Source organism: Centruroides sculpturatus, unplaced genomic scaffold (genome assembly GCF_000671375.1).
Source record: "Centruroides sculpturatus isolate CEXI.00-Female unplaced genomic scaffold, Cexi_2.0 scaffold891, whole genome shotgun sequence".
NCBI classification, from domain to species: domain Eukaryota; kingdom Metazoa; phylum Arthropoda; class Arachnida; order Scorpiones; family Buthidae; genus Centruroides; species Centruroides sculpturatus.
The window spans coordinates 225,514-249,825 of record NW_019385112.1 but is presented as its reverse complement, the minus strand read 5'-3'; the positions used below and the strand labels follow the sequence as shown (position 1 = coordinate 249,825).

General features: G+C 30.7%; 2 protein-coding genes across 2 annotated transcripts; one reads left to right on the top strand and one right to left on the bottom strand.

Annotated features, from left to right (window-relative positions):
- Nucleotides 1–662: 662 nt before the first annotated feature.
- Nucleotides 663–15,604, bottom strand: LOC111634946 (UPF0415 protein C7orf25 homolog). The gene is made up of 4 exons (XM_023379783.1): nucleotides 15,224–15,604; nucleotides 12,583–12,838; nucleotides 5,283–5,831; nucleotides 663–868 (listed from the first exon to the last, which is right to left on the bottom strand). Exons 1-4 carry the CDS (start codon nucleotides 15,371–15,373, stop codon nucleotides 663–665), a joined length of 1,161 nt encoding a protein of 386 aa, XP_023235551.1. The 5' UTR covers nucleotides 15,374–15,604.
- Nucleotides 15,605–15,994: 390 nt separating this feature from the next.
- Nucleotides 15,995–23,921, top strand: LOC111634945 (microfibrillar-associated protein 1-like). Its single transcript, XM_023379782.1, has 7 exons — nucleotides 15,995–16,200; nucleotides 18,224–18,275; nucleotides 20,699–20,875; nucleotides 22,963–23,110; nucleotides 23,215–23,274; nucleotides 23,584–23,708; nucleotides 23,777–23,921. Exons 1-7 carry the CDS (start codon nucleotides 16,119–16,121, stop codon nucleotides 23,919–23,921), a joined length of 789 nt encoding a protein of 262 aa, XP_023235550.1. The 5' UTR covers nucleotides 15,995–16,118.
- The last annotated feature ends 391 nt before the right edge of the window (nucleotides 23,922–24,312 follow it).

The window sequence follows — 24,312 nt, the reverse complement described above, 5'->3', positions numbered from 1 at the left end:
TAAAATGTATTAGGCAAAACAGTATTAAGAATATACAAGTTACACATAAGCAAAAATCTGAAAGTAGTCAGTTTGTGTTAAGCTTGCAACCTGATGTGATGTATATAACTTCATGTGTGATTTGGCATTTCCTACAAGTGTCATCTTAAGTTTTTTAAAATGTGCTTTCTATATTTTTTTGTATTTATGACATAGCTTTTATGGCAATTATGAACACTTCTGTCTCTCCAAAGTGACATTCACAAGTCAGCCAGCCATTTAACACAGTTCTGTCAACATAATCCTGGTAGAGATCATTAGGATGCCTACCATGGAGCTCCTTTTGAGCGCAAAAATATGATGATATTTGTACATTTTGTACACTGCGTTAGATCCAGGACAGTGTTATGTAGGTTTGATGTTTTGTTTTTGTCTTTACTCAAAAACAACAAAGGTTTAATGATTGCTTTAAACCTTTCAGTCAGTCTTTCTATGGATGACTTAAGATGATTAATATAATTTATGATCAATGTATGATTCCAAATGAATATGTCAGTACTGTAATTTGTGTGTGTTGATTGCATTAAGTGTGTGTTTTTATTTATTATTATTATTATAAATATCTAACTGAAATAATTAAGATTTAATGATGTTAAAAAAGAAATTATAAGCTGTGTCATAAATTATTGTAAAATATAAATTACCATTGGACGTTTTTTTACTTTGCTACTTTTTCTTAAAGAAAGTGCATTTTCTGATGGACAATCAGGAACTACAGCAATTCTGGATAATAATTCTTCAGCTCTAAGTTTTTCATATTTACCACCGATAGTTGCAACAATTTTATTAAAATCTTTATAAGCAGTTTCACAGCATATCAACGTCCTATCTATGTAAATGAAGTTTAAATTATTATTATTATACAAAATATTTTAAAATATTGATTGAAATTCAGAAGAGAAGTAATGATTAAATAAATAATTTCTCATAATAAAATACTAGAGTTAGAGATACAGTAAAACTCAATTTAATGTTTTGTTCAGGAAAAACTACAGATACAAGAAAATGATAGATGTGAAATCTACATAATAGTCTATACAGTACAGCGTTGATTATCCGAATGTCGATCAACCGAAACATCAGTTAACCGAAAGCGTTCCAGTCAAACTGTGTCCTGCTGAATCTAACGTTTTTGATACTAGATTAACTTTTAAAGTATAATTTTTTTTGTTTTTATATTTTTCAATATATTTATTTTCTTTGTACAAAATAAAGAAATAATTTTTAATGATACAATAGCCACAATTATTATTATAAAAATTTTCGTTAGGATTAACATCGACAAAAATTCAATGCAAAGCGACACGCAACAGAGAAAAATTTAAACATGGGATATATTAATATACTATTATTGGGATATACTGATATTCTATATTAATAATGTATTTTTTCGTACATAATTGGTTATCCGAAAAATCGATTTTCTGAACAACCCCAGTCCCCAATTGATTCGGATAATCGACGCTCTACTGTATATATAAGCCCTACAGCATCTATTATTTTCCTGCCCATAAAAAATAATCCAGTCACAGTTGTTTGTATGTATTTACCAAATCAAAAACTTATACCAATGATATTTTTTTACACTGTCAAATTCAACCTATATTACTTTCTGAAGACATCATCATCATTAAACTTCATTTGTTCAGTAATACTCTTCCTTTTCAAAGTGAACAATAAACTTTAAATATTCACAATGTTTGCTTGACTCTTTTAATAATATCACAATCATACAAAAATACCTTTACAGACAAAAATACATGAAGTACTTCAGTAAAATATGGCTCAGTTTGACTTAGATTCATCATCATCACTGCCTTCCCTTCCTCCCAAGACTTCTACTTTCCATCTTGCAACACATTTCTTCCACACACAGCAAACATGTTGCAATATGTGTAAGGATGTACGACTTTGTCATCACTGCCCAATATCTAATTCATTAGGTAACCAAAACCCAGAAAGCAGGTGTCATGCTGCATAGGGTCAAAATCACCACTTGGTGATATTTTTATTAAAGTGGTGATAAAAATATAATACTGGCAATAACAAGTTGCAATAAAATCCTAGTCCACTTGTTTTGACATTCAGCATGAAATTGAATCACAAATCACCCTTTAGGAAAAACAGCAAAATGTCGAGCTTTTGCACCACACATCTAGCTATTTAATGACATCACGCATTTGGAATAAAATTAGGAAGGGACATCGAGAACCAAAGATAGTTTTGTGCAATGCCACCCACCATTTTCAGAATGTGTTTTCAGATTGGGATTTTTTATCAACTGACAAAAATTTTGGAATTTTTTGGGATGCCCTTTTTCACTTTGATCTTTTTTCCAACTGAAATTTTGACATGACAGAACCTGTGAAATACTGTTTAAACATTGTGATCAAATGTGTTATTCAGAATTATTCATGAACTAGGTGCTGTTCAGAGTAAAGTCAAGAAATTTTAACTGTAAAAGTATTTTTAAATGTAAATAAGTAATTTTAAGCAAGATGTATACCAGTTAACACCTCCTTACAAGAAATGGTGCATTGTAACCTATTATAATATAAAGCAATTTGTACTATGAGAAATTCATGTTCATGTTTTTATTATGTAGTCTGGAGATAATTAGAATCATTGCTAACAATAACATCAAGCAATATAAAAGATCAAATGCATGTTGAACTGTTTGGTACCTATACAACTAAGTAAAAACATAAGTGATTTACACTTACAGGCTGTGCTGCCAAGTCCAGTTAATGAGATATTACTAACAAGATAAGTACTAGAGCAAAATAGCAAAATTATTATATCAACAATATCAATCTTTTTATCTCTAGGAATGTAGAAAGTTGCTAAATCTCTAAATTAGCAATTATAAACTTTATATTTTATCATCAAAAAGTATAAAAAAAAATCACCATTTCTGGCACACAAACAGAGTTTCACAACAGGACTAGATTCTCTCCACCTTTTTCCTCCAGCCAGAGGCGGCGTAAGGCGTGGGCGACGTGGGCCACTGCCTACGGCCTCGCGGTCCATGGGGCCTCGCGCCTCGAAGGTTTATGCATTACTTAAAAAAGCTGTGAACGCAACAGAAAAATTTTTTCTTGTCATAAAACGATAAATATATTGACATAAGAGGCCAAGAAAACGAAAGGCTAATTCGTGAATCTCAAAAACATTAGCACAATTTGTTTGAGAGATTAATTGATATCATTAATTTTTTATCCTCTCATAATCTGGCATTAAGAGGTCACAGAGAATCTCTCAAGACAGACGACGGCACTAGGAATTCTGGTAACTTAATAGACTTATTTAACACCACGATTGGTTCTATAATAAGCAATATGGATTCGAGATTTATGTCTTTAAAATGAAAATTTGAAAATTTTGGTTTTCTCTATGATCTAAGCGAGTTAAAAAATATTCCAAAATAGCAAATATTAAAAAACTGTCAAGATTTACACTCAGTCCTGCGAGTGGGTGAGAGCAGTGGCTTCCAACCTTACGAATTATATGAAGAATTACAAACAAATGATCCCAAATTTACCCAACTTCATTAAAAATGTGAAACGGCTGCTCCAATACACAACAGAAAATAACTTGAAAGAAATTTACCCAAATATTTCCATTGTCATTCGAATTTTGTTAACAATACCGGTAAGTACTGCCTACACTGAAAGGAGCTTTTCAAAATTAAAACTAATAAAGAATTATTTAAGAAATACAATGGGCCTGGAAAGACTTTCAGATTTGGCAGTTTTATCTATTGAAGCATATATAGCATCTAAGCTAAATTACGATACAATTATTAAGGAGTTTTTTTTTTTAACTCTTTCCGCCCTGTGGGCACTAGGAGGGCCTCTTTTTACAAGCCCATTATGGGTTCGGCCAGGCCCATAATGGAGCTGCCGGGTGGTGAGGATGGGGCCCGACATATCCGAACAGACCACCCCCCGAAAAATTCCTGGGGATTTTTCGACCCGTTCAGATTTGAGCCCGGGTCCCCCAGAGCGGTAGGCTGCCACCTTGACCGCTCGGCCATCCGGCCGCATATTTAGGATTTAATTATTTCAGTCGAAGCGGTAGGCTGCCACCTTGACCGCTCGGCCATCCGGCCGCTATTATTTAAGGAGTTCAGTAAGGCTAAAAGCAGGAAATTTCTTTAATGTTAGTCAAAGAATATAATTTGAATTTTTATGAATAAAAATTTGACAGTTTCAACTGCTTTTTATTTTATAAAATCCGTCTTCTTGCACCACCAGAGGGCCTCGCGAAATGTACTTTGCCCACGTCAAATTTAGGTCTTGCTACGCCACTGCCTCCAGCTCATTTGTCTAACAGCTAAGACAAATGCAAATGTGCAAGGTCAAACTAACTGTACACAGTCAAAAACTGCTTTTTGCTACATGTCCCAAAAATATCAATTCCTGTTACTATTACTGATGACTAACATTTGTGTGTCATGTGTTGCTCTACCTTAAAAATGGATTAGTCTAGGATCAACATTATCCAGGACTAAAACTCCTGACCAATAAGTATGGAAAAAATAAGTTCAGAAACAATCAACATGGAGTTAATTTCCCTAGTTTAGACAAGACTTGTTCAGGAAACTTAGAAATCGAATGATATTCCAGGAAAGCAATACACTCAGAAACAACAGACTGAGGTTTAACTGTAAATATTAATATCAGAATAAAAATATAAGTACTTATATTGTGTATTATTTTCCTTATAAGTCAATTACTTATTACAGTATTCCATTCACAAATAATCATTATTACATTATGTACAACAAATAATACAATTACAGTAGAAACTACATTATCCAAAACAGTTCTCAAAAAAACTTGAATACTGTATGTAGCATTTTTACATATCACAGAGTATAATATGTAGAGACCAAACTCTTCAAATAATTGAAAACTATTAAGTCAACAATTGATTATAGCATCATAAAACTAAGTTGTGTATATATAACATTATGTTAGATTTTGAGCATATTAATTTACTTTCAAATACATTATTCATAGTTCATGTACAATACTTTAGCCTATGTATTTAAAGCCAATACACGAAAAAATACAAGTTTCTGGATTATCCAAAATTTTGTTTATCCAAAGAATCCCTGCTCCCATAAAGTTTCCACTGTAGTTATTGTAAATAATAGTTTAATAATCAGTAAAGCAAATTTATAAACAGACTAGCTACAACCTTTATAAATAAAATTTTATGTATGTTTTATACATTACCTTCAAATAATTTATCTAGAACACTTTTGACTGGAAATTCTCTCTCTCGTTCTGCTTGCTCTGTTAAAATATTTTCTGTAAATTTGACATTACAATGCCCATTGGTCAGTGCAGAAATATAAGCTATCATTGTTGAAACATCCAAATTTAATGCTGCTTCTGAAGGTAAAGAAAATACATCATGCTTATAAGATGATTCAAGATTATTTTCATGTTGTTCTCTCAGAGGTAAAGTATTGTCTGCTTTAAAATTATTAAACTTATAATAATCTTTAATGAAAACCAATTCATTTTCAGAATCATCAGAATCTTCACAACTAGAACTAACTTTATCCTCAGCATCAATAAAAAAAATTGGATCATCCTGAATATTATCTGCAATTACTTCTATACCTAGCTTTTCTATTTTTTCCTTTAAATGCCTTGTAATTCCTGAAGTAAACCATACTTTAATGCAAATTGACTGATACATATATGGATTCTGTTTTGCACATTCAATCATATCTTCAAGTTGTTTAATTATAGTACGTCTTCCAAATTCACAACTCCCTAAAAAAAAAAAGCACAAAAACGAAATACTGAAATTTCTTCTTAAGCATATTATACATTAAAACCTCATTAAGTCAAAATTTAAGGGGTAAAAAAATTCCAAATTTCAAGTTAAAGAGTTTAATAGCTAATTTTCTCAATTTTTCTGTGGGTGTAAATTTCTCATAATCAAGCCATTTATCAACAATCTTTTCAGAGTGATTATAAAATTGTATCCAGTTTATGGTGCTTTTCAGCACATTATTAAGGTGGTTCCTTGTGTTCCAATTAGAGCACTGATAACATACTGTATCAGTAAAAGGATGTGAAAGGTTGTGATGGCACGGAATCATAATATTTGTTTACCTTAATTGTCTGTATTTACACAGAATGTAAGAGAATATGAAGATCACACACTATCAAAAGGATGGAAGTACACAAGAAAATAGGTTTGAGTTAAAAGTACTAACAATTTTCCTTTAACAAGACTGTATTATATTGAAAACCTATATACAATGCCTGTAGACAGCTGAGTTAACAGAACTTTGAATAAATAATATTTGACTTAGTGAGGTTTTGCTGTATTATTTTAACATAGAAAATTTTAATCAAAGTTTAGTTGTATAAATAAGCCAAAAAAATTTTAAATTTCTACATACAGAAGAAGTTTGTGTTAATAGTATAAAAAACTTTTTTATCTGTAATGATCCAGAAAAAACACTACATTGCTCTTTTTTTGTCTCAGTCCTTTGTTTACAACTCCTGTATTGTTTGTCCACATCAGTAATTTACTGCCACATTCAAATAAAAAATGTTTTAAAGACTTGTTTTCATACTCTTTCTTGTGATTGATTTGTAAACAAATAATTACAGTACCAGAGGGCTGGATTTAAACAAACTATACAAAGTCTGTAGACTTTGTATAGTTTGTTTAATCAGTAGATCCCAACTTTTGTGCTGCAGCACACTGGTGTGTTGTAAAGTCATTCTAAGTGTATCACAATTCTAATAATAAAATATATTACTATGTGTTATCAACTGTATTTTAGAAGTTTGTATCAGTGAACTATCATAGAAAAAATATGAGAGAGAGCTATTGATCAATCCAATAACATTTTATTAAATGTGCTGCAATCTTAGAATCATTGTTTAAGTATACCAAAGGTCCAAATAAGGTTGGAAACTATTAGTCGACTTTGTATTATGCTAAAAGAATATTATGAACAACATAGCTTGTTAGAGCTAGGATATATTTTTATGTCCAGTAACATGCCTAACTGATGTATTTTCTTTCTCATAAGCTAATGTAAGGGCAGTACACCTAAAAACTCTCTTACACTCAGAGCAAATGTACCGTACCCAGGGCTGTGGAGTCGGAGTTGTGGAGTTTTGATGTTTTAGCCAGAGTCGGAGTCGGATGGTAAGGAAAAGTCAGAGTCGGAGTCGGTAGATTTTTACGCAACTTCCACAGCCCTGGCAGGGCTGTTGAATCGGAGTCGGAGCCATGGAGTTTTGGTGTTTTAGTTGGAGTCGGAGTCGGTAGATTTTTACGCGACTCCACAGCCCTGACCGTACCTTTTGTAAATCATATGTACCCTATATATTACGTCTGGAAAATAATTATTATATACATACTATGAATTATTATAAATGTTGACTTTGTGCAGTAATATGTTCCTTAACATTTTTTTTTTTTCAGATTTTTCAATCAATCTTAACACAATGTAGTCATGTGCTATATCATAGTTAGACTGATTAAAGAACAAATCAAAAGCACATAGCAGCATATACTTGTACAAAATTTCTAGCAATGTCCAGAACACACTTAAGTTACAAAATATTGCAAAAATATCTGGCACAATGGCATTTTTTTATAATCCAGCACCATTTTGGTCCAATATGTTCAGATTAATAAACTTCTAATTGTAATCAATTTTTAAAAATGTTATATATGGCAAAATTCCTCCATCTTATATAGAAATAATATATAGTCTGTATTTACTCATTACTCATATACAGTAATACCCCGACTAACGCGAACCTGGAGTTACGCGATTTTCAAATCTCGTCGATTCGTCTTTTGTTTGAGCGCCACGCAACCCTTGATTACTCACTCCCCCACACTATTGTTCAGCTTACATGTTCGGATGTGTTGCACAGAATCCACACATAGCTACAATTTATTTTGTGTTATTTATTTCTGTGTTTGTTATATCTACGGAGACTCGACAGACTCTACTATGTCATCCAAATGAAGTAGAACTAATTCTTCTGAATCAAACAAGAAAAGAAAAACTTTATCTTTGGAATGTAAAGTTAAAATTGGGTATGTTTGTAAAGTTGAACGAGTTAAGTGAGAATGAAGTCATCGTTATTCCTATTTCATTAGACTTTTCGAACGATTTGTTACTAACCTGTTTAACTCGTTTGACTTTACGAACGTACCCATTATTAAAGACTTCGATACAAAAATGAAAATTTGTGAATTGGCAAAGAAGTTTGATCTACCGGAATTGTCGGTCAGAACAATTATAAAAGGCAAAGAAAAAATTCTCGAAGCTGTGAAAAATGCTCAATCTTTAAATTCAAGCATCATTCGTAAACGTCACAGTATTATCGCTGAGATGGAAACAATGTTAAAATTATGGCGTAATAATCAAGTAAATGTGAAAAATTGTAAAATAATATAGGCCTAATTTGTTATACATATGTATTATCTAAGATTTTATTAAACATTTTTTTCTAAATTATTGTTTTCTTTAGTCTCCGGCCCCAATTAAAAATTATTTGTATGTATTTATATGCGAAATTATACCTCGACTTACGCGGTTACCACTCAGTCCCACCTATTGCGTAAGTTCGGGGTATTACTTTATAGGAATAATAATAAGCAAAGTATATGCATAAAATGATAACAAAAAGCATTTCTTTTCTTCAAATACCAAAATTTCCTAAATTAATTAAAATTCAGAATTAATTTCTATAGATAATTATTAATCTTAATATGAATCTGTCTACTTAACAGCTTAACTGTCTACCTTCAGAACAAATTCCATAATTTAATTAATTAGTAATTAGCTTAATTCTAGCCTGAAAATAATCTAGCTTTTAGATATATTTGGCTAAAAAGTTTCAAATTTCTTATTAGAAATATAAATATCTTTTTCAATATTTGATAAATACAGTAGTTAGTAAACAAGTAATAATAGAGTAGGTCTAAATAGTAAAATGAGTGAGTAGATCTAGAAATAATTTACTGTTATTTATATTCATTTCTTTTATATCCATTATTATATTAAACTTGCAAACTACAATGATAACAATGATGAAAATGCTTTCGCATTTCTATTGATGAAAATAAAGATTATTTTATCTTCATTTCATTAAAGCATATCATAATTTACATATCCATTATGTTCTGCTTCATTCAAATTAGATAGCAGTAAATACAGATTACTCTAAAGGAGGATATCTTAATTATATTTGTCATCTACACAAATTTAATCAATAGTAATATTTTCTTTGCAGATATTGCTGCACATTTTGTACAAATATATGCTGCTGTATGCTTCCAATTTCTTTACACATGCTCTTTAAACAGTCTAATGATGATACAGTACATGACTACATTGTGTTATTATTATCAGTAGTTCCCAGACTTTTTGGATTTATCCAAGAATCAAAGACAGTTCCGAAAATAACACATTTTGCTTCGAAGAATATGAGGAACTTTTTACATTTTTTGAACCGAAATCAGCAAAAATGCTTGATTTATTGTACTTTCTTGCAATTTTTTAAAATACATTCATAATTTTTGGAGAAATACTGTCACGTATAAGGCACTCAACCCGCCATCGCAAGCCCCGGCAAGGCGTAATAACCATCGATGGTTATATAGTTAGCTTCTATATGCTGGAAGAGGAGATCGGACTGGAGGTCCAGTTAGCGTAACTGGCAACGCATCTGCACGGCAAGCAGGAGTTGTGGGTTCGAGTCCTGCTCCGGGCCGATTTTTTCTCCCGGCGGTTCTAAATTATTTAAATTAATTAATTTACTGTCATGTATGTGGTCCTTGATGCTATTCGGGTTGTTGCTAAATTCAGCAGTGCTGCAGCAGCTGCAGGAAGCTTAAAGCAAAATTGTTGCTAATAAGTTTGTTGCATTGCTCTGCATGTAAAGCAAATGCCCAGTTTGAGAGTATAACTTACAGCAGCCTCGGAACGTTTTTTTTTTTTTTGTTTCATCAAGATGGCAGTGCTCAAAGTTTGATAATCCTTGATTATAATGTTATTTTCAATCTGTTAAATAATAATAAAATACATGAGAATTTAAGTTCTTGTTCATTGACTACTCTTGTTCAGCTTAATCGAGCATCAAAATGATGACATTTAACTAAAATGCAAAAGTATCTTTATAGTAAAATATCATAATCTTTCATCAAGGAACTTTGGCAAAAGAGTACATTTAAATCAATTAACATTAAATATCTCATTGAACTGTGAGATTATAGCCAACTGAAGATACGCAATAATGTTTCATCATCACTGTAGCATTTGGTGGTGTAAAATTAATACTCGGATGCATGCAGCTTCTGCTTCAGCAATCAATTCAGCATTCAATGCTGAATTTAGCAACGAGCGAATTGTTGGTACCAAAAAAAAACCATTTTGGATTTCAAAACAAAACCATCAATGTCATTTGTAAACAATGTTGCCAGATTGAATTACTTTATGACACATTCAGGTTTGTTTTAATTGATGAAAATAAAAATTATTAGCATCTTGACTATCTTTTGAGCTAATTTAATTTTATTCAGTAACTTTTCAGCTACTTTTTAATAAATTATTAGTGACAGTGTGAAGTGCAGAAGTGTGCTCAGCCTTGAGGTTTTATATTTGACTACAGACTAGAAAATTTAATGGGTAAGAATAAAAGTTCTGTGTCTCAACTTCTGCTGAAGTGGGCGAGGGAAGCAAACTTAGCTGAGCGAGACTTCACAGTGGATGGCACAAAATGTCCTGCAAGGTATGTCAAAATGCATTTGTGTACATGTCCATTTTAAGGATCATGTGTGTTCTGCAAGACACAAGCAAACAGCACATCAACAGGATCAAAGAAATATTTTTCTTAGATACAGCAAAGACCTTTATAGGATGCAGGATAGAACTGAAGCATCCCTTGCTCAGGAAGTACTTAGAAAAATACACAAAGCAGAATCTTCCTAATGAATCAACACTGTGGAAGAATTATGTTCCATGTGTTCGTCAGGACATTCTTGAAGAAATCCGCAAAGAAATTAGTGACAATGCTATATGGTTTGCTGTAGATGAAACTGTAGATGCATGTGGACAATATGTTGTTTTAATGGTAGTATAAAAACATGATGAAAAAACTGCACTAAAATTTATCATTTTTTATGTAACTTTTTGGAAAGGACGAATGCAGACGCAATAGCAAGATTTGTTCAGGAAGGTTTAATGCTCTTGTATAATTAAAGTTTTCATCATGCTTACAGAAGGAGGTTCAGTCTGTAAGCAAGATGAGAACTTTTTATATAATCTTATTCATGTAACCTGCCTGAATCACACTTTACATCTTCTGGCTGAACAAGTTCGTTTACATTTTAAAGATGTAAAAGTCCTCATTTGTTCTGGGAAGAAACTACTTGAAAAAGCACCAATGCAAACTACCTACACATCATGAGCATCTGCCAGATAATCCTTTGCCACCCTCTCCCATAGTCACAATATGGGGGCACATGGATAAAAGTGACAGTATTCTATGCAGATCATTTACTTGACTTTCAAAATTTTATCAATGAACTGGATGAATCAGAAAGATCTTTTGCTGTGGATGTTAATTAAGGAAGCTTCAGAGAATCTACATTTAATCATTTCTTTAGTTTACATCTGTGCCCATTTGTTAAATTTTTCAGATATCATTAAAGCATTACAACCAAGAGGGTTGTCACTTGAAGAATACCTAAAAATTTTTCAAACAATGGAGAATTCTATACAAAATATTCCTGGTTTATGTGGGGACAAATTTCACACAAAGTTGGTAGTGCTTCTGAAGAAGAACAGTGGTTTTTCTGTGTTTTGCCAAGTTAATAGCTGTCTAGTTGGAGATCCCTGAGGATGTTGGGCTTGCCAATGTACCTTCGCTGAAATACTATCCTGTGACTACAGTTGAGCATAGAGAAGTTTTTCATTGTATAAAATCATTCTTACTGACTGTCCACATAGTCTGACAGAAGAAAATATTAATAGATTTCTTGTATGTGTATGGTCATATTTAAACAGTTTATAATATTGTATACTGCATTAATTAATAAATAGGTAACTGAAGAAAATTTGATAATTTTGTTTTATTTTTATAATTAATTTTGTTCTGAGAATAAATCCAAAAACATGATCTTTTCGATCCGGGGCTTAGTTATTATAAAATTGATTGAAAAACCTGGGAAAGTGTTAATGAACATGTTAATGCCCAAGGTCTTTAGTACATTATATTGTCCAAATAAACTTTGATTTGCAGAAGACTATCACACTGGATCATTATCAGACAATTCCAGATTATTTTTCAGAGGTTGTTAGATTACCAGATATTCAAGTTTATCAAGAATGTATTCCTTCATGCAAACTTCTACTCTATAAAATAATATATTTTTATTTCTATTGGTTTCCTTTTCTGCAAATATTCAATTTATAAGCTGTAAATTAAAGAATTCATAATTGGACATTTACTCAATATACTTAAAACTCATTCTTACCAATTGAAGAATGTGCCATTGCTTGAGGATTTCGAGCTACAACTTTAATCCAACATTGTCCATCATTTGCCACAACATCTACTACAATTCTTTTTTGTTCATTTTCATCATATATGTTATTTACAATATATGAAAATGGTTTTAATATTTCAGAAACTTTTACAGTTGACATTGCACAACATAATATGGCTGATAAATGAGAAAGATTTGAACATCTTAAATGTTCATTCTTGATTCTTTCTGGATGTTTCAAAAGCTGAAATAAACATACAAAACTTTAATAAAAAAAAAAAAGATATGGAACATATAATAAAATAATGAATGTATATATATATATTTTTTAAATAAATTTAAAAATTCTAAAATTCTTATAAACTATTAAAAAATATAAATGTAAATGTTTAGAACAGATCTATTAGACATTTTATAACACAATTGAAAACAATGCTAATAACATGGATTTGATATCTGCTATAAAGTAAACACTAAAGCTCAAAAAGATGTTAGTGTGTTCATTTGAACTGCATCCAGTTGTATCAGCTGTTTATCTGCTATAAAGTATAATACTATAAAAAACTGAGATATAGAAAAAGTATTATTAAATACTATTCAAATATTACATTTACTTTCCTAGCTGTTATATAACAGAGGAAAAGTATGGCAATCAGTCAGAAAATGACCACCCAAAACAAAACATTTTTGGACTGGATCTTGAAATGTCAAGAAATGCAAAAAAGTTGGGGATGTTAGTGTGTGTGTGTGTGTGTGTGTGGACAGGAGATCTTTTCATTTACTTTGAATCTTAGTAACTACTGTGCCTTTTTTCGAAAATTTCTGAAATTTTACAGGGAGGTTTGTGTATTAAGATAAAATGTTTCAATGTGGAATCCACTGAACCAGTCTGGTCCCAAATATACAATTAAAAAAAATATATTTTTGTTAATTATATACAATATTAACCGAACTACCCAGCTTCACTTAGAAAATTATATATTGAGTAAAAGTAATATACTTATGTAAAAATATACACATACAAAAATGTATATACAAAAAATACATGTATTTATAATTCAATAAACTTATAATAGATCTGACCAAAAACAATTTTACCTCGAAAGAAATTCTAGGGACTCACTGAATTTGAAACAGGTGAAAGTGTCAATAGTGAAAATAGGTTCATACTATCTTACAAAGCTCTAGAAACAAACACTGACAAAGAGAAATGCTAGTTGCTTCATACTATGTAGCATTAACTGAATTAAAACATGATTCATTAATTCATTTACAATCATTAATTTTAAGGAAAAAGTTAATTGGTTGAATAAACTGAAGTTTAATAAAAGCCGAGATATTTTCAACTCCTAACAAACTAAAAACTCTGATCAAACTGTCACCAAATGGGCACAAACTGGCAGTTTGTATTCCAACATTAACCTAGCTCAATACAACAGGATCACCAGCTTTCTGCCATTTCCCATTAACGATAAAAACATTAGCCCATTGTATTTCAAGTTCTTAATAATTATATATCATATAATTCTGTTATGAAATAAGTTTATGATTTTTACTCATTTTAGAGTAATCTTTCATGTCAAAATGATGATGATAAATGATTAAATACATTATGTTTCTATGTGTTTATTTTACTAAGTGTACTATTTATTCCATCTCACTATAAATCAATTGAAAGAAATTTTTTCTACATAATGCTAACTAAAATCAAAGCATATGTATGTATGGTGTCGATCCCTGTACCAAAAAAAAGTAAATATCATGCTTAAAGAAGACTTTTAAATCTAAATAATTCTAGTCATCATATGCTGTATATGTTGATTTTAATTATAATTAACATATAAAATATACAAATATATGCATATAGATATCAAATTAAACAATATTGTAATTTATATTAAAAAATAAAACAAATCCTCTTCATATACATAATTTACTGTTTATATTAGGGCAAAAAGTAGCATTACACACAAAGCAATTAAAGTAACGGCTAGACAGCCGAGCAATTACGGTATCAGCCTACCACTCGAGAATCCTGGACAAATCCGGAAGCATTGGTGTTCGTTTGTTTAGTTAAGTTGCAGCAACACAACACTTGGACGATCTGCCTAGGGGAATGCCTTCCGGGAGGTCTTTTTTAAGGGTAACAGGCCCATATTCGGGCGTTACAGACAAGAAAACCCAGAAAACTTCACGGGGCCAGCTCGTCCCGGCCAGGCGCAAACCCACGACAAACTCCCATCGTTCGGAGAATGGAACCGCTCGGCCACCGGTGGGCCGACGCATCGATAAACCCCAAAAACATTTTCGGAGTTCGTCCGTCCAGTTATGTCGGCCCGGTCCCTCGTCGCCGGTTGCCGGCCTGGCCGAACCCGCTAAAAAGGCCTCGGTGCCAACGGAGAAAAAACTTTTAAAAAAAACCTAATTAAAGTCCAATACAAACAATATAAAATGTAATCATTTCGACTTACTAATTTTAAATTTCCACTTTATTTTATAAAATTCTAGGACTATATTAAATTTTAAATCAACAAATTTTGGTATTAAAAATAAAGGTTTTAATTTACTTTTCACTCAAAACAGTCAAGAATGTAATCAATTTACATAATGCAGAATAGCATGGTCTTACTTTACAAAGAAACTTTAATTCGGCTTCTATTTTCTTCTGTAACTTCTTCTGCCCATCTTTTACTTTCAAATCTTTGCATTTATTTATTAATTCTTCGGCTTCTTCGATTTTTGATTTAATACGGTCTTGGTAACAAACTTCTGAGGCCATAACTTAGACGTAACAATGACGTCATTTTTGTTAAAATGACAGATCAGCTGATGATGTTAACGACGACGAAATTTTTATATAAATTATTGTTCGATTTATGATTATCTGATTGGATGATATGTAAAATATTTTTTAATTAAAAAAAAATTTAAATTTTTCGAAATCGAAATTTAACCCGCGTACACGTTGACGTTTCGTTTTTGGTGCGCCCCCATTTGGAATAAATTGATAAAATTATATACGCACGTGCTGAATTTTAAATGGAAGATTATTACGAACATTTTTAACCGCTCGGTCATTTGATCTGGCAAACATTAATCTGTTGATTTTAATATCTCTTTTGAAATTTTAATTTTTATTATTTTAATTTCTCGTTATAAAATATAAATAGACATTTATATGCAGTACTGTACATCTCTGAAGTTACAAAAATAAAATTTAAATCCAAAAACAATTTTAAAATATAATTTAATTTGAATTATTTGGGTAGTCATAATATGGCTAACTGTGAATATATTTTAATTAACGATAAAATTTAAAGTGTAGGAAAAATGGAGATTTCTTAGAATACAGTAATTTTAGTAAAAAAAAATATGTATACACGAATAAAGGTTGGCAACACTGGCTCAGATCAAGTCAAGTTACAATATGGCGGAATCCATTATTCGAGTTACGTTTGATTAAAGAATAAGTTTTTAACGTAATAGTCGTCTTAGGTATTTACGCATTTAAAAGAATTATCAAGATGTCATCTGCTTCGGCGCTTGCGGCTGTTGCTAGCCAAGTTCAATCGACGGCGGGAGCCATTCCCGTCGTCAATGAGAAAGGTTGGTAATTTTCATTTTATAAAATACACCGAAAAATTGTATTGAGCTTTGTTTCTCAACTGGCCGCTCTTATTCTTCTCGGTTAAAAGCATGCTAATTGTTTATAAGCCACACGCTAACTTAATATTGTTTACGGTATTTGAATTAAAATTATAATTGAGTTTATTGGGTTATATTTAGACTAATTTTAAATCAATTTAAGTAAGTAATTTGAGTAAAGATAGGTGAAGTGCAAAAGGTGAAAGTTCACCAATAGTTTAAGAAAACCCCATAAAAAATTTCCTAGGCTAGGCCTCCGCTTGCAATTTCTAGTCGCGGCAACCAATAAATCACTGCTGCAAAAAATCTATACTGTGTGCATGCTGTGATAGATAAATCATTGAATTAGAACAGTTTTCCAATGGATGTCATTGAAACTACCGGTGTGATTGCTGTTTTGCTTTAGGCGAGATGTAAATGGAAGCATCGTTATTGGATGTACCCAATAATGAGCCAAAGATTATTGAAAGCAGGGCTGCGGAGTCTGTAAATAAACACTCGACTCTGGCAAAATTAAATACCAAATCATTTTATGGGGGCAGAGGCGCTCATAGGTGTATTCTACTCTGAACTCTAAAAGGAGCTCCGGGCATTTACCCAAATACTTTTATACGTAGGCTGTTTTTCAAGCTCCGATGGTCCATAAAAAAAAAACAAAAAAACAATTGTAAATAACAAAATGAATTTATTACCAAAAGTTAGGTACAGACATGGTTACTTTTTGACATAATCACCGTGAAGATTGAGGCATTTGTCATATCTGTGGATGAGCTTTTCTATCCCCTTGTCATAGAATGTTGCCGTTAGTTCAATTAAAAAGTGTGCGATCTAGCTACTTCAGCTTCTTGTTCAGAAAAGAAAAATATGAACTCTGATCAATTAATCTGGTTCATTCAGAAAAATAGAGTACTTATTTAGAGCAGGGATAATAAAGGAATGATCCAAAATATTTAAATTCAATTGGGTCAAAATAATTTTACTACTAAACACAAATACTACAAAGAACACTACAAATTTAATAAATTAAATTGATGTATTTTGTATTTAAAATAAATGAATTATTACAAAATATAAAAAGATTTTTAAAAATTAATAAATATATAATAAATTTTATTTCATTTAACTAAAAAAAAACTAAAGTAAATTTAAAATGTGGGAGTCGGAGCCGACACATTTTTTTCCAACTCCGACTCCTCTGGCTAGAAATTCCTCCCGACTCTGATTCCACAGCCCTGATTGAAAGGGCAGTTTTACAAGTTATTTGAAGATTTATCTGAGCACCCTGCAAAGTTTTTCCAGTATTACCAAGTGACAAAAAGTAGTTTCGATGAATTGTTGGGAATAATTGATCTATAATAACATATAATGACACAATGTGGAGAAAGTCCATACAAAACTGCAACTAGACTATCGCAAGTAAGTGCATGTCCATGTCTGTCTATTGGATAGAGCGACAGTCACATCGCAGCGAAAATAGGACCGGTTGCAATTTTTTAATCACTGTGATTGTTTAGTTACTAGTGTATGCACTTGTATTGGAAACGATGAGTTTTATTTTTGCCACTGAAAAATTGTGTGACTAGAAATCGCAAGCGAAGGCCTAGCCTTAAGAATATTTTTGAACCATTTTGATGGTTCAACTTTTGTTGGTTACAAATCTATTAAAGCTGAATAATCAAACTGGTTCAAAAATGTTTGTGATTAAAGAAATTTTTGCTGGAATTTTAAGATGTTTGTATGATTTCATTTTCGTGTAATTTACCAGTTATTTTTGGTTATTGAATATACCATGCAGATGTGTAACTAGTTATACTATCCAGACCCCTGTCATATCTATCTCAGATTTACATATTTTAAACCAGAGTTTTTTCCATATTTTTAATAGATAAAATTTAGTTTTTTAATCTCAAAAACTGAATACAAATACATTGACCCTAAATGTGTATATTGAATTATATAATAATGCTAATAAATGTTTTTATAGGTGAAATTTCTATGCAAAAGGTGAAAGTTCACCGATACATTTCTGGAAGAAGGTAAGCAATATTATTATCAAATAAAATGAAATACATGTGAAATGCTCATTTAAAATATTTTAAATTGTTTTATTGCTATTTAAATTTAGAACTGAATATTTGTTTGAGTTACGTATAATGATGAAAAGCTTGAACAACACCTTAAATACTTTTTTCAGCAACCCTTTAATTTCTTTAAAGGAATGTTTTTGACCCTTCTCAAAGGTCTGTGCCAGATTTAACAAGAAGGTTCACACTGTTTAAGAAGACACTTCAAATCTTTTTGTTAAACCTGATGCAGACCTGTGAAAAGGGTCAAAAAATGTTCCTTTAAACAAATTAAAAGTGTTGCCGAAAAGTATATAAGGTGTTGTCCTAGCTAAATTAGTTTTGGCCTATATAGAAGTGCTTTTTAATGATAAAATGACTTTTGTATTATAACTAAATATTAACGTTTTTGTTATGATTTGCAAATGATGCTGTAATATGTTAAATTTTTTAATGTTTTTCACGTGATTCTAAGTAAAAATTAATTTTTCAAGATGAATCAGTCTAGGCATTTGATTCTTCTTTCCCTTGAATAAGTACATGCAATAGTACTGTACATTTAGGAAAACCTGGCTCGAGTGAACAAATTCAAAACTTGGTTAATTCTTGATGATGATGATTATTCATTTGACTCATTGCATCATTTTCCGAATCCCATTTAGTGTTAAATACAATGGAATTACAGCTTATGTGAGGCATGCTGATTGTGAGAAGCATTAAAAAAGAAGTGCATCTTCTCATTACCTTCCCCCTCCCTGGTTGGCCAACAAAACAAAGTTTTCAAAGATGGTGACTTTAGATGACACGATGGGGTAGATTTTTTTGTTAGTAAAAGGGAATTAGCTGTGGGGTAATTTTGCAATATTAACTTTATCTGCAGTAAGATTACAAATTTATTTTCTACTTCACAATAAGAGCCTTCATATCTACATATAAATGGAGAATTTTCAGGTTTCTTTCAAAAGATTGATTCTGGATTTCCCAATCATTTTTTCCTTAAGCTTGATGTTTATTAATTAATGAATGTATCATGCTTGTAATGTAAATCATTAATTTTTCTAAACTAAGATAAAGTTTAGAAAGTATTCAAAAGAATTGGAATCTGGAGTTTTCAGCAGAATCGAAATCAGGAGAAATTTTGGTATTGTCCCATCACTAAGCATTTTAAAAACATTTTAAAATTTCAAGTGGTTAATGCATCTTAACCACATGGAAAATGTTAGTTTTTTGTGAAATGTGCCAAGAAAGTTGTCATTAAATCTAAATTTTTGTAGCATTTTAGTGACAGCTTAAACCCTGCCACAATATGAAAATTTTTAAAATAACATAAAATGTTTTAACCTATTCAAAAAACAGTCACTATAATATGGTAATAACAACAATCATTTTCAATAAAAATTCTTTAATACAGTACAGCATCATTTATCCAAATCAATTGGGGACTGGGGTTGTTCGGATAACCGATTACATACGAAAAAAATATTAACCTATCCCATGTTGAAATTTTTTTCCGTTGTGTGTCGCTTCGCGTTGAATTTTCGTCGCTGTTAAGCCTAACGTAAACTTTTTAAAATAATAATCGTGGATATTGTATCATTAAAAATTATTTTTTTATTTTTTACAAACAAAATAAATATATTGAAAAATACAAAAACAAAAAAAAATTATACTTTAGAAGTTAATATAGTATCAAAAACGTTCGATTCAACATGACACACAGTCCTCAGAAAAACACCACACATAAGTGCCAGTGCTGCCAGCTAAAACATGGATTAGCCCAAGACATAGCCAAAGATTGCAGCGCCACAGCACTAGCGAAAATTTAAATTTGCTGACTGGAATTCTTTCGGATAAACGACACTCTACTGTAAATAAAATTCAATTGACACAATTGATTTTAAAATGCCAGATGGTATTATTATATTTTGAGACATATATTCCAAATACTGATATTCAAGCCATTCTCAACATGACTCAAACAACACATTACAACTATCATTACTTCTTCTTCTTATCTTGATATTTATACAGTTTTGCAAAAATTAAACAAAATCAATCAAATATTTTCCACAGGAAAAAGGAGTAAGGATTCATTACACAATTTTTAATTTGTACATTATATATTTCAAATAATTTTAAGTTAGCCAGATATGCAGTTTTTATTATGCAAATTTGAATGTGTGTCTTATAGTCTAGTTTATGCCATCTTAAAAAAGACTATGAGAAATATTTAAGGAGGAAGAAAGATTTATTTGGGATAATAAATACAAAAATATAAAATATTCTTTCTAAATAACAATTGTTATTGAGAGTATATTACTGTTAGTAAAAATGCAAAATAATAAATCTTAAAATTAGTATAAAATACATTTTAAATATATTTTTGTTTATTTCAGACCAAAATATGCACCAGAAGAAAGTAGTGAAGAGGAAAGTGGTGACGAATTCCCATTTGAAAAAAAGCAGCAAGCACAAATTGCAGAAAATGTACCCATTGACAAAGAAGCAGAAAAATTTGATCGTCGACTCAAACGTCTACAAAAGCAACAAGAGGAAGAAGATAGTGAGGACAGGTTTGTTAACATTCAAAATTTATGTACGATTTAAAATTTTTTTTAATATATCATTTATGGTTTGAAAAATTTGTTGTCAAATTGATATTTTTGAATGAAATTATTCCTTTTCATGATAATTACTAGTTCCAAATTATGTAAAACCTTGAAAACTTTAACTATACATGTATTACTTGCAAAATGGCAATGATGGAATATCATAAAATGTAGCATTTTAAGCTGAATTTTTATACTATTTTCAAAATTATATTTAACTAATATTTAATAGATAATAGGAAATATGATCAGCTTATTAACATCAGGATTTTTAATCATATGAAAATCTAATTTTTAATAATTGTCATAGTCATTGTCAAGTGCTACCTATTTCAGAATCTTGTTTAAATTATAAATTACAGTTACTTTTATAGTTGAATGTCAAAATGAATAGACAAATTTTTTAAACAAAATTATATTACTATACATTTCATTTTTTTCTAATATTGCATTATTAATACTGAGAGAAGCTGGGGGTTAGAGGGCAAAGCTCTAAACTCTTTTTCTGATGTTGGGGATGGCAAGTCCTTGCTCAGTTGTCACTGGATGACTATTAAATGTAGTTGTCTCAAGATCATTACATTTTGAGGATGGTTTTCCTGACACCAGTTAGGATAGTTGTAATTTGCATCCTAACTTGCGATTATGCGAAATTATTGGCAAATAGGAGGGCTATATGTCGTGTGTGGAGGTCGTTGCTAAGTCAATAAGGTGTCGGTAATACATGAGTAAGAGCAACTATCGTAAAATTCAACAAGTTTAATAGAAAATTAACAGATTACAATATATAGCTAGTTATTAAACGTATGCACTGCGAGGTTCTGTGGATACCACCCCGCATTATGACCTACTTCTTAAGAGAGAGAGAGTTTACAAGTACAGTACAATAACTTGTGTCGTCAACTCGATGTTTCTCAATCTGGTTCATACGATGTCATTGAGACTATCGTGGATCAAGTGTTGAGGGTATGTTGGCTGAGGTAATGTTGGCGACCAGTAGGGAGACTTTCCGAGAAGTGAATATCCGGAGGGGGGAGCCGGGGAGATGGTCTGGAAGTCACACAAGTCACAGAGCAAGAGATACTCCTTTGGGATTGATCTCTCTGACAATTGTGTACTCAGCCATTATATCCCCATCAAGTATGAGAATTCAATCAGGTGACCTATTGTTTGGAAGTGATGACACTGAATGTGTCGTTGACAAGCCAGCTAGGGCAGTAAGAATTTGACTTCTTGTTAGATTCATACTGTGAATTTGTTTAACTCTTCGACATTCTCATGTGTCAATAATTAGCTGTTATAATTTTATTTTGATACTTTCTCACATTGATGAGGAGGAGAAGGGACTTTTTGCATCAAAGACCCCCTTTTAACATGAGTTTCTCTAGTTGATTGTTTACCATTAAACTAACCCCTGATTGTCTCTTTTCCTAATTCCATGGGAAACAGATGGAACAAAGAAAATTTCTTATACTTGGCTTTTTGCTAGAATTTATGATAAAGTATGCTCTCCAGATCTCACAATACTATATCATTAGGGAAATTTCTGAAACTGAAAATATTATATTCATTTTATTTAATATTAATTGTAAAATAGAGTATACTATAAATTAAAAAAAATTTTTGACAAACTTTTTTTTTTGTTTATTTAATTAGTTATTTTAAAAATTTAAGTTAAACAGTTAAATTATACTGCTGATCATACTTAAAATACTTCTATATTTAGTGCTATTTAGAAAAGTATTTATTACTCCAAATGCAACCAAATCTTGGCATTTCAGGATATGTAAAAGACATTTTTGTAAAAAGAAATTACTACCAATGTCACTTCAGGCAATAAAAAAGCAGTTTCATTTGTGGGACCACTTAAAAAATGTAGTTTATCAAAGACATTTTGCAAATTTGGAAGCCTTGAAAGACAGTATCACATTCCATGTGATAAACATCACAGAGGTTCAATTATGATCACTCAGTACTTGAATTTTTAAAATAATCAAGTAAATTTAAATAAAGAAAGCTACATACTTAAAATAAAATTTTACTGCTCATAGAATTGAAAGACATCGACATATTCATGAACCAGAAGTTATAGCATTAGGAGAAGTAAGTGAAATTGAAGAAGAAGAACCAGTAGAAACACATGCTCGTAGGTGGAGGGAAGATGAAGAAAGTAGTGATGAAGAAGAATTGGATGATGAGGTTGATATAAATAATTAAAAATATTTATTGTTATATGTTTAGGATTTTCAAAGTGAATTTTATCTTCATTATTACTACATATAATAATAATAATTTGTTTACAGGAAATTGAAAGAAGACGTGCTATGTTAAGAATGAAAGCTCAAGAAAAAGCTGCTGAAGAAGTAAGAATATATTTCAATATTTTTTGAAATCTCAAATTGAATCAAATAAAAACTAGAATTTAATCCTTTTTATTTTAAATTTTTATTTAATTTGATATGATTGTGTCCAAAGTATTCTACATTTTATTAAATAACATATATTTTTGAATATATCAGATATATATGTGTAACTTTAAAACAACCTTTAGATAATGTAGCAATATACAGTGGTTTTGTCACTATTACGATAAATCTTAATAAATGTAAATATGAAAATAACTATATTTTTTGTGTCTGTTTAATTGCTAACACGAAGCATTTTGAAATTAGGAATTATTAGATTTGGAAGAAGAAGGCAAATCTGAAGTTGAAGAAACTGAGGAGTCTGAATATGAAGAATATTCAGATTCTGAAGAAGAAATGGGTCAAAGATTAAAACCAATTTTTGTAAAAAAGTACGGAGTTCATATTATAATTTGATTAAATAATTTATTAAAGAATATTTATCAGAGTTTTATTTTAGAAAAGATCGTATAACTGTGCAAGACAAAGAACACCAGATACAAAAACAGAGAGACTTAGAGCATGAGGCCAAACGGATGACTGAAGAACGACGACGACAGACCTTAAAGGTTCTTGACTTAATTTCTTATTGTCAAATTGATTGATATTTTTACGTTAATCAACAAAATGAAGTTGAATCATCCTTATTAAAAAATTTTAAGATTTTAAGATAAAATTTTATATAAAAGTAATTTTCTTTATATTGAACATTATTTGTAAAGCATGTTTCTGATATAATACATTGCATGTTTTAGTTATCATTTATTGGGTTATTTAGAAAGTAATTTCGTTTTTTCCACGGAAAAAAACAATGTTTTTATAATAAATAAATATTTTATTGAATTATATATCGACCATTTTGGTCAAATACCTGTTATCATTTCTGGTAGTAGCGTGATTTCACATTCATTAAAGTTTTGATCGTTGCTTACAAAAAACTGATCCAAGTGATTTTTGACATTGTCATTTCAAGTAAATGTCTTACAGTTAAAAAAA